The sequence below is a fragment of the Eptesicus fuscus genome, chromosome 8, assembly GCF_027574615.1.
Source record: "Eptesicus fuscus isolate TK198812 chromosome 8, DD_ASM_mEF_20220401, whole genome shotgun sequence".
NCBI lineage: Eukaryota > Metazoa > Chordata > Mammalia > Chiroptera > Vespertilionidae > Eptesicus > Eptesicus fuscus.
In genome coordinates this window covers 906239-918410 of record NC_072480.1, presented here as the reverse complement: position 1 = coordinate 918410, position 12172 = coordinate 906239, and the positions used below count along the sequence as shown (strand labels likewise).

General features: G+C 38.4%; 1 protein-coding gene across 1 annotated transcript; it reads right to left on the bottom strand.

The window, feature by feature from the left end:
• Positions 1-4976: 4976 nt before the first annotated feature.
• Positions 4977-10996, bottom strand: LOC129150080 (nuclear transport factor 2-like). The gene is made up of 3 exons (XM_054720271.1): positions 10915-10996; positions 6238-6303; positions 4977-5469 (listed from the first exon to the last, which is right to left on the bottom strand). Exons 1-3 carry the CDS (start codon positions 10994-10996, stop codon positions 5090-5092), a joined length of 528 nt encoding a protein of 175 aa, XP_054576246.1. The 3' UTR covers positions 4977-5089.
• Positions 10997-12172: the final 1176 nt, after the last annotated feature.

Here is a 12172-nt window from a genome sequence, read left to right as displayed (position 1 = left end):
TTAAGACACCTAGGAATAAATTTAACCAAGGAGGTAAAAGACCTGTACTCAGAAAACTACAGGACATTGCAAAAACAGATAGAGGAAGACGTAAACAAATGGAAGAACATACCATGTTCATGGATTGGTGGAATCAACATCATTAAAATGTCCATTCTACCCAAAGCAATGTACAGATTCAGTGCAATCCCCATTAAAATGCCAATGGCATATTGCACAGACATACAAACAAACTCTACAAATTTAATCAGGAATAAATAAATTTTTAAAAAGACCCAGAATAGCCACAGCAATCCTGAGAAAGAATAACATAGTTGGAGGGATCACAATAGCAGATATAAAGCTATATTACAAAGCCACTATTTTCAAAACTGCTTGGTACTGGCACAAGAAGAGACATATAGATCAATAGAACAGAACAGAGAACACAGAAATTGACCCAACTGCCTGGGTTCTTGTCCCAGCATTACAAACGGTTCAGCAATCTGGAGAAAGGCTGTGTGTAGATTCAAGTAGGAGTCCAAAGATGAAAGATAATTTTGAAAGGCATTGGGGGCCAGAGGAGCTTCAGCTAAAGCAGCTAAAGACTCTCCTTGACTCAGGACCCATACTTTTTATTAACACAATTTGTCCTAAGGCAAGGTGGAGATAATACACTTCAAAGGGCAGGGTTTACAGAAGCATTGTCAGATTGGGGAATAGCCTACAGCTGTTCAGGTGTTTGGCCAACAGGAAGCAATATCCTGTAGATTACGATGCCCTGAGCTGTCTGGCAGCAAACTATTATCCTATTCAGGTTTGGGGGAGATGCTTTTTAGCCATTCCAACAGATGATTACATATGTGGCTCAGCCCTTGTTGAGCCCCCTAGCTTCATCAACCTTTTGATGAAACTCTTGTAATTATGACATGCTGGAACTGGCTTCCAGCATCTCACCCTTTTTGATTTTTTAAATTTAACAAGAATGTATGTTTTAAGATTTTTAAATTCAATGGAAAGGACAGAGTTCTATCAAGTCCTTTTAAATTGCTTTCAGGCATTAAAGGAATCAGCCTGCAGTCAGTTTCTTTCTGGGCCAACAGTTCCTTGAGTCCCAATTTCAATGTCAACAGTTCCTATGTGTACATGCCAGCAATGATATTTCAGTTCTGGATGGTGGACAAATGGTGGCAATGCAGGTCTGACCCTCTCTGGTTTGGTCCTGGGCAACCTGCAGCGATGCATAGCTGCTGACTGCTAGCATGGCAAGGCGTCTTCACCATCTTCATTTCTGGACTGTTTCTCCTCTGTTCTTGGGGGCCACTGTTATTTCCGTGGCTGGAACAGTCCTGTCAGTTCCTCTCTGGGGTCCGTTGTTGCAGGAATCCCCAGGGGCTTGGAGTTTTATGGAAATATACAAACATATTCTCGAGAAAAAAAGCGGTGTACCAAGAGTGTCCACCTCAGGTAACTGGGGAGGCCGAGCCACTGGCCCATATAGGATAACTAGCACACAAAGCTACCCTACCAACTCAGGGAAGCAGCAAAAATGTGGAGTCAAAGAAACAGATCACAAACCAAAGAAATGGAGGAAAACAAACGACTAGAGATAGAGTTCAAAACAACGGTTATAAGGTTTTTTCAAGAATTTCCTAGAAAAGGCCGATAAATTTAGCGAGACCCTCGAGGATATGATAGAGACCCTTGAGGATATGGAAAAGGACCAACTAGAAATTAACCATACACTGACTGAAATAAAAAATATTATACAGACACCCAGCAGCAAACTAGAGCAATGCAAGAATCAAGACAAAGATTTGAAATACAAAGAAGCAAAAATCACTCAACTGGAAAAGCTAAAAGAAAAAAGAATCCAAAAATTTGAAGATAGTGTAAGAAGCCTCTGGGACAACTTCAAGTGTACCAACATCAGAATTATGGGGGTGCCAGAAGAAGAGAGAAAAATACTGAAAACCTATTTGAAGAAATAATGACTGAAAATTTCCCCCACCTGGTGAAAGAAATAGACTTACAAGTCCAAGAAGCACACAGAACCCCAAGCAAAAGGAATCTAAAGAGGACCACACCAAGACACATAATTAAAATTCCAAGAGCAAAAGACAAAGAGAATATTAAAAGCAGCAAGAGAAAAACAGTTAATTACCTACAAGGGAGCAACCATACGATTGTCAGCTGATTTCTCAACAGAAACTATGCAGGCCAGACGGGAGTGGCAAGAAATAGTCAAAGTGATGAATAGCAAGAACTTACAACCAAGGGTACTCTACCCAGCCAAGCTGACATTCAGAATTGAAGGTCAGCTAAAGAGCTTCACAGTTAAGAAAAAGCCAAAGGAGTTCATCAACACCAAATCAGTATTATATGAAATGCTGAAAGGTATTCTCTAAGAAGAGGAAGAAGAAAAAGGTAAAGATAAAAATTATGAACAACAAATACATATCTATCAACAAGTGAATCTAAAAATCAAGTGAATTAAAAATCTGATGTACAGAATAAACTGGTGAATATAGTAGGATCAGGGGCATAGAAAGGGAGTGGACTGACAACTCTCAGGGGTAAAGGGGTGTGCGGGTGTGGGAAGAGACTGGACAAAAATCGTACACCTATGGATGAGGACAGTGCGGGGGAGGTAAGGGCAGAGGGTGGGATGGAAACCAGGTGGACGGGAGCTATGGGGGAAAAAAAGAGGAACAACTGTAATAATGTGAATAATAAAGATTTATTAAATTAAAAAAAAGTATTCTCGACCAAAGGTTAATAAAGGAATCTTTTCTATAAATGTGACTTGGGATCCTTTTTCATTTTTGCCCAAATGATTTTCCTTTGGCTTATTTTGACACCATGTGATTTTTCATGGGTGTCTTGCTATCGGCATTACAAATGAAAATTAATTTTCAAAGTAAAACACTTAAAGCAATCAAGGCTTGATGTAATTTTCTTACAGGATATTTTTCCACTATCCCCCCTTTTTCATTTAAATATTAGGAGGCTTTTGGACAGCTTATAATGCAGTCTTGATAATTTTTAGTTTTAATTTTCTGTATAGAAATATGACTGCTTTGGATTCACTGCATGTTAAGCAATTTTACTATGAGATGAACCATCAATAAAAATTTTAGTTAATACTTCAGGAACAGTTTCCTGCCCAGTACAATTAAGTTTTCTTGAATATTCACTTATTTCAATTAGCCAATTTAAATTAATCTGAAATAAGGTTTATTTTTTTTTTAATTCTACTTGTCCTATGTTATGGAGAGTAAATTACATTAATTAAATTTCTGCAATTAATCTTTAAGTAACTTTACATAAACTTTGTTAGGGAGGAAAAAATACAAATTATTTACTTTTCTTTATGAGGCCAAATATATTGACTTTTAATTACAATCCTTCAGATGTTTGAAGGAAACCTCTCTTTATTTCCTTCCAAAATAACCTTCAGGTATACAGAGAGTTTTATTTAAAAATCTTTGTCTTTCTTTTTTACAACAAGCAACTGACAGGGCTGCTGCTTGAGGCTGGCTGATGCATCCAAATAGCCATATCACAAGTAACTTTACAATAAGGTTGACTGCTATATACCATCAGATTTAATACTTTAACAACAATCTTCAGTTTACACTGTAAATATTAGTGGAAGAGATTTCAAAAATTTTAAAATTTCTCCTTTTTATTAAATTTAGAATTTTATTTTTAAAGAGTATCCCCTTAGGTTTATTTGCATATACAGAGGGTTCATGGGAGGTCTCAGTAACTTTCTATGATTTTACTTGGATACAATTACTTATAAAAACATTGGCTTCTTATATAACTCAATTTATATGAGACCTTGATTATATTTTTAAAAAGCTACTTTATTAAGTAATTTAAGTAGGTGTCTTTATTAAAAAACAAAGCAAGTAAATTTAGTAAACTTTTACGTCTGATTCACAAGGCACAAACACTGCCCCACCTCTAGCCTATTTAAAAATGTAGGCCGCTAGGGGCTTTTTGTCTTTCAAATTGTTTTAAAATTCTGCTGTTAAAAATTTGGCTTTAATTAATTAATTAACTAATTAATTAATTATTTTAACTGTTAAGAAAATTTTTGTGCTAAAGGCCCAGTGCACAAATTCGTGCACAGGGGAGGGGTATGTCCTTCAGCCCAGCCTGCACCCTCTCCAATCTGGGACCTCTTGAGGGATGTCCGACTGCCCGTTTAGACCCGATCCCACCACTGTCGGACTTCCCTCTCACAATCCAGGACTGCTGGCTCCTAACTGCTCACCTGCCTGCCTTTCTGATTGCCCCTAACCACTTCTGCCTGCCAGCCTGATCACCCCCTAACCACACCCCTGCCAGCCTGATTGATGCCTAACTGCTCCCCTGCTAGCCTGTTTGCCCCTAACTGACCTCCACTGCGGGCCTGGTCACCCCTAACTGCCCTCCCCTGCAGGCCTGGTCCCCCCGAACTGCTCTCCCCTGCAGGCCTGAGTCCCTCTGAACTGTCCTTCCCTGCAGGCCAGTTCACCCCCAACTTCCCTCCTCTGCCGGCCTGGTCACCCCTAACTGCCCGCCCCTGCAGGCTTGATCGCACCCAACTGCCCTCCCTTGCAGGCCTAGTCCCTCCCAACTGCCCTCCCCTGCTGGCCATCTTGTGGTGGCCATCTTGTGTCCACATGGGAGCAGCCATCTTGTGTTCACATGGAGGCAGACATCTTGTGTGTTGGAGTGATGGTCAATCTGCATATTACTCTTTTATTAAATAGGACAAATCAATATCTGGACGGTGAGACAGCTGCTTTCTCCTTCACTTCTTTGGGTTACTAGAGCAACTTGTCAGTAGATTAAAAAAAAAAAAAAAAGACAACCTTTTTCATCATTTAAGTCTTTCCAAGGCATGCACCGGTACAACACAAACTTCTCCTGTCAGATATAACTAGTCTAGCGTCCAAATATCGTGCACAATACCTAGGTAGCAGCAGCGCACTGCGCCCGCTCCCACCTTGGTCCTGCTCATTTGTGTATGATATTTGGAGCATCTGGAGGAGTGTGAATAGTATCTGGAAGAGGAGGGAGGAGGAAACAGCATGAGTGCCTGGCTTGGAGGAGGTCAGCCGAAGTTGTGCAGGGCAAGCCTGAACATGTCATTGGTGCAAACCCAAGCATCATTGATGTTCTTCAATAGGAACATCTGGTGGAACCCCATGATGGGGTCTTCATCGGCCTTAAGCTGGCCCACAATCATGCTGAGGATGCAGCTCTCTGGCGTGGGCTGGTGGTCCTGTGCTGTGATGCTGTGCTGGATTTTCTGGAACGGAAGGCTAGACAACTTCTCCACAATGGCAGCTTTCCCTTGGAATTGCTGTCCTTCCCACGTAAGGCATGATGCGTCAATGTAAATTGCGCCTAGTTGGGTTCTGTCGTTATCAAATAACTGGTAGTAATGTTGAATGAAGCTGGATCCAATCTGCTCCCAAATTTGCTCGTCTCCTATTCTTGAGCGTCACCCAGCCTCGTTGAAACCCGAGGGGCTGGCACGATGGCGGCAGCGCGGTCCACGTGGCAACCCAGCGCGGTAGGCGACCGACTGTCAATTTGGCTTTATTTAGTAATAATTTTTTGTCCTCCTTAGAGGGCCTTAAAATTTAAACTTGGAAAAGCTGATCTAATATACTTGAAACCATGTGGAAAACTTTATCAAAGAAAAATTAATAACTATGTTTTACTTATAAATGTTATGTAAGTTTTGCCCTCTAAGGAGGGTTTAATTATTACTAAATGAAGCCAAATTTTTAACAGCAGAATTTTAAAACAATTTGAAAGACAAAAAGCCCCTAGGGGGGCGGGAGGTAAGGGCAGAGGGTGGAGTGGAAACCGGGTGGAGGGGAGCTCTGGGGGGAGATAAGGAGAAACAATTGTAATAATCTGAACAATAAAGATTTATTAAAAAACAGTTTAAATTTAATTGATATCTTAAGATAATTATAAAAAGTATTATAATCTTTAAATCATATATATGTGTGTGTGTATATATATACATATATATGTATATATATATATATATACATATATATATATATATATATATATATGAATATGATGTTTTTTCCACCCTCAGGCTTGTTGTTAATTTGATTTAGGATATCTCGGAATTTTTTTTGCTTGTAACTGCAGTTTTTTTCTGCTGTTTTAACCTTCCACATAAAAGTGAGTTCCTCACCTCCCTGACCCCACCAAAGCCTGCCTACAGTTCCTCACCTCCCTGACCCCACCACAGTGCTCCTACAGCTTGTGTTGGCAGCACTGCTTCCATTTCACTGAAATCTAAGAAGAGAATAGAAGACAAAAGTGTGTTCTAGGTGTGTAATCCTGAATCAGAAGTTTCTATCCCAATAGCTTTCTATTGCATTCCATCTCCAAATGTCTGGTTAGCTTGTTCTAGAAATAGGTGGGATTTATTTATTTTTTAAATACCTTTCCTTTTTACCTTAATATGGTTTTGGAAAAGAAAAGACGTAGATGTGTATGCTCAATTTTATGTGCTGACTCAAAACAGATTTTTTGCACTAAAAGAAAACTTCGCTTTAACCATGATGGTGAACAGAAAACAGTGCTTTTTAAAAATTAAACCCTCAATTTATATATAGAAGGAACTCAAATAAATTGATAATAAAAACAATAAGAACCCAATACAAAAACAGACAGAACATGTATTGTTAAGGTAAAAAATATCACTGAAACCCATACAGAATTTTTGTGAGTTTATTTGAGCCAAAATGTCAACATATGCTGGGAAGCAGAACCTCAATGAATTGAGATAATGTTCTGGAGAATGGCAGGCTACATTTGTATTTATACATTGCAATCAAAGGAAAGGGGTGTAGGTGGGTTACATGAAATCCATTGGTGATAGACTAAAGAGGTGGGAGAAAGCAAATGGGCGGAGGGGGGTGGGGAGGAGGAGAGACCCCTGGGATTGGATAAAAGTAAAATGATGAACACATACTTAGGTGGGTGCAGGAACAATTAACATGATAATGAAGGAATTTGTGGTATCTGTCCTGGCGCCCAGCACATTAGCTTGTGCCCCAAGGGGTCCAGAAAAAGGGAAGTTGCAAGTTACCCAGACATTTCAAAGGGTATATTATTATAGATGCAAAAAGACAGATAGACTTGGTTAAGGTAAAGATTGACCTTGTCAATGAAGATACCGGCGTAGGATGTAACCACCCACCATAACTGCTTTTAGTTAAAGTTTAATTTCAGACCATCCTTTGTGGTTACTTTAAGTCTCTGAATTTGCAGGATTGCCATACAGGCCTCCCCTGAGCTTGTCAGGTCAGCATGTGGCCCCTTTTCATCCACACAGCCCCCTTTTGGTCATAAATCAATCCAAAGGATGCACTGATGACCAACCTTTTGGTTGGATAATGGAGTCCAACAGTGCTAGGAAGGCTCATTCCTTGGATGTCTCAGTGTCAGCATGTTTTGCTTAACAGGTGGACCACTGAAGATGGGGCAAACTGTGCCACGCCAGCACAGCCAAGGGTTCAGCGAGCCTGAGCAGGGGTGACGAAGGATGGAGAAATGATAGACAAAGAGAAAAAGCTGGGTCTAGGTGGATCTTCTGTGCCTTGCTGAGGCCACAGAACAGATCCAGACTGCAAAGCTGATGCTTTATTTATAATCAGGGACAAACAAGGTAATCTACAATGTTGTTGTAAGTTTCACTTGTTTTGGCAGCACTTGCTGCCCCTCCCACAGCCCATTAGCTACCCAGGAAAGATCTAGGGAGCAGTTACAAGATCAAGCTCAATTATGCTTGGAGGACTGTGCCCTCCAAGCTGGGACTTGTTTGTGACTTTGCCAGCAGGTCAGTCCGAGGCTTAACCCTATAACCGCTTCCTACAGCAAACCATAACCTTAGATGGCATTTAAGGTTGAATTATTATTATTCAAAAAGGGCAGGCAAATGAGAGGCAGCCAGATCCTATATGTCCTTGTTATAAAGTATTCTGGATTATTTCTAATTTTTGAGCCACCATGATCCGAGTCTTTTTGCTATTTGTCAAGTTGTTTTTCTGCATCTAGTATAACATTTACATACCAGGAATAAAAGTAACAATAATAAACCAGTAACACAGATTAGAAACAGAAAATGTCTATTATTAGATAAGAAGGATCTGAGGGAAAACAAGTATCTGCTATTATCCAGAAGTCCCAATTTTTCTTCTGAGCAGTTAATTTTATCCATTCCTATATTTAGACAATATTCATCTAAAATACTCATCTAGATTAGATCTATATATTATTCTACCAGAGGAATTATTAGGGAAGTGTTCTTGGAGAGGTTTGTCCAAGGTAGGTCCTTTATAATAAATATAGCCTAAAAAAATGTGCCAAAGCTTATATATTGACAGGAGACCACCAGTGTGTGGCCAAAAAACAAAACAAAAACATTAACTTCATTATCATAGGCAATAATCAGAATATCACTGTCTAGTAGGTGGGAAAATTTTCATGTCTAATAGGGAAAGGGGTCTAGAGAGACAGGTATTGTTTCCACTAGGAAACCATAAGGAGGATAATGGCAGTATAAAAATCATTTTTATATGCATGCAGTCAATAACAATTAGGCGATATAAGAACAAGGTTTGAGCAGCATTAATTTGTGAATAGACAAGCCTTGTTGATGTCTTGGGATGGCTGTCTACCTCCTCCGTAGTCAGCGGCTTCTCATCCTTGAGATGAAGGCCAGTGTCAGAGACAGGGGCAAATGTCCATTCGTGGTTAGGTACCTGATAAGGTAAGGTCCCTTTAACACTGTTGGAGAGAGTATTTCATTAATGTATTTCCCAAAAGACAAAAATCTCCTGGTTGTTGTAGTCTTTGAATCTTTGTCTCCTGGGAGTACTGTGAAATGAATTTTATTAATTTGTTATTTCCTACAATGCAGAATGTCTGCTTTTTACTTTTCCTTATATTTGGGAAACAAAAGATTTAAAAATCAACAGTACTTTAAACAGAGTCATAAGAATAATTATTCTCAATTCATTTAGCCCCATAGTTATTTTTGTTTATCCTGATTATTTTCCAGTAGTATTTTTTAAAACTCATTCCTTCTATAAATTTTTATCCAGTTCAAAGATATGATGTGCTTAGAAGCCTGCAATTTAGAGTAAGTAAGAGTCTTTTTCATAAATTTTTCTAAAGATATAATATACCTAAAAAATGCTCAGAGTAAAGCAACGGCCATCCATGAATGACAAAATTTAAAAGTGGCATGGTAATAGATTTGATTAAAAAAAAAAACTTTGCTTTTCTATAAAATATAACATTCCAAGACAACAATTTCTTGGTAAATAATAATTCCTGTAAAATGACATAGAGAATAATTTAAAATCTGTATACTTTTAGATTCAATTATAATTTCAGCACATAAAGGATAAATAATAGGTAAGGTTTTAAAATGAGGCATATGGCTTATTGCAAGCAGTGTATTGAGCATTGAAAATAATTTATAAACTTCCAATATGTGGAAATACCCAGAGTATCACTGGCAGGACCCCCCCACCCCACACATACACACACACAGAATCATCACTCTTGGCTTGCCTGGTGTCCCTGACTGGACACATGCTATCCCATTGAAAGTTTCCTGTTTGAACTTGACTCTGAATCTTTCAAGTTCCTTTCTGAAGCAGACTGAAATTCCTATAACATTCATTTTAACAAAATATGTGTATATAAGTAGGACATACTTATTAATTTTTATTTGACAAAGCTTCCCATGTAATCTCAAGTATATTAAATCGGCCTAATTTAGTTCAAAAATATTTCTTTTAAGAAGAGAGAATAAATCCTTGAGTCATTTCAGGGCCCTTGGAATGTCCCAAAGCTATCTTTCGATTAAAGTCATGAAATTGAACTTGGAAAGACTGTCAAATTAACACAACCCAAAGATTATATATCACACTCTTTGAATTATTCTAAAGACATCAATTAAGTTTAAACCAGTTTTAATATTAAAAATTTGGTTTGGACTATAGAATTAATCCTCCCCCCTTTTTTTCCTCAGGCCAATAAAATATATCCTAGGCTGAAATTTTACCATACATAGTACAAAGACACACATAAACATAAAGATTATAATATATTTTGAACTACTAATTTTCCCAGAGAAAATGCAAGAATTATTTTCCTCAAAAATGAATTTCCATACTTCATGCATTCTATTATCACAACCATATAATTTATCCCAACTTTGTTTGAACTTTTAACTCTTAGAAGCCTCAAATTTTTAGGTGGCAAGTTAAATACTTAGCATTTCTCAGATTAGTAATACTTTCACATTTTTAAGGATATATTTCAAATAAAATACAAGACTTATTTAATTAATAGATACAAATCTATCCTCTAGATTTTTCATATGAGGCAAACTCATATTATTTCAGTATTCTGTTATTTCAAATTACCTAGATATTTAATAATTTTTATTATTTAATTCGGCAAACTTAAAAGTTTTAAGTTACCAAAGACTTTGGAAAACTATGTTTAGGTATATATAATTTAGACTGAAAAAAAAATTTTTACAATATACTCTTCATTTTAGTTATATATATTTTCCCTTAACAACGTTGAGATTTTAAAGCCAATTATTACCTAAAGCATTTTCTTGACCAATTTTGTAACAGTAATAACTCAGCAGCCTTCAGTGGCTTTAACGTGATAGTACTATTTTTATTTTCCTTTATAAAATAGGAGTTCTGCCCCCCACACTCACACTTTCACTGCAATAGGGTACTTCTACAGATCTGTTCCTTCCAGTGTTATGGGGGAAAAAGAGAACATTGGGGACTACTTATGGTAATGGGAAATATTAACTATGCTGTTGACCATGATTGCCCTTTTTGTTCAAAGAAAGGACTTACTAACCTGGCTGGGAGTCATATGTCCCCGGGACCTGGGAGTCACCCTTGGAATGTGGGCCATTCTTATTCAAGAACTGCATTATCATGGGAGCATTAACCTTGTTGCCCAACCCACCTGTATAGCTCATTTCCCCAGGCCTGTAATCCCCACTTCCCCCTGTATTCTTTGTCCCCATATTCATAAACAAGGGAAGAGCAAACCAAAATCCCTAAAACCTTGGTCAGCAAACTGCGGCTCGAGAGCCACATGCAACTCTTTGGCCCCTTGAGTGTGGCTCTTCCACAAAATACCATGGCCTGGGCGAGTCTGTTTTGAAGAAGTGGCGTTAGAAGAAGTTTAAGTTTAAAAAATTTGGCTCTCAAAAGAAATTTCAATCGTTGTACTGTTGATATTTGGCTCGGTTGACTAATGAGTTTGCTGACCACTGCCCTAAAAGATAGAAAGCCAAAATTATATTGCAGACAAACAAATAGAAATCTCGCTAGCGGTTTCTGGTAGCTGCACCCTGAGAGGGAGAGCAAGAAGAGGCCCCAAGATTATGAATTCTTGGCAGCTGCTGGGACATTACTGCAATCTCTCTCATGCTTTCAACCTCACCACACATAACTGGGCTTCCCCAAGCAGGACTTGCCTCTGCTTTAAGCAAATTAAACAATAACAAAGAGATACAAAACATCAACACTTTTATACAAGCACACAGAGCACATTAAAAGTTTACACCAGAGAATGTCCAGCATTAAAAACCACCAAAGCAATGTCTCTTGTCCCTGGTTTGGGAACTGCCCCTCTCTAGAATTTCAGTATACTCCCAATTGACTATGCAAAAAAAATGGGCTGGGGTCTTTTCTAGTTGCCTCTACCTCCCTTTGTCTGGGGAATCTTCCTAGGACATGTGCCATGGGCCACATGTCTCCCCACCCCCACATTTGGTTTGCTCTGGGGAAATTCAGTAATGGCCTAGCCACCTACTGTTTCTTTTCTATGGAGATAAATCAGAGGTATGCTTCCTATGGGGGAAAAACAACTTCAGGATAGTTCTGAGACAGTCTCTAAAATTTTTTATTAATTTCCATCTTGGAAGAATTTTTTTCCTATGCTTTTCCTTAGAAGCCTCTAATTTCCAAATCAAGATATGCTTCCCATATACTCATTCAGTTTACTTTCAGAGCCGGCATTTTCTAATTTCTGCATGCAAAATGTTAATGTAGGTACCCAAAATAAACTGCATTTTGGCCATTTCTCAGTTTATATTTTCTAGTGA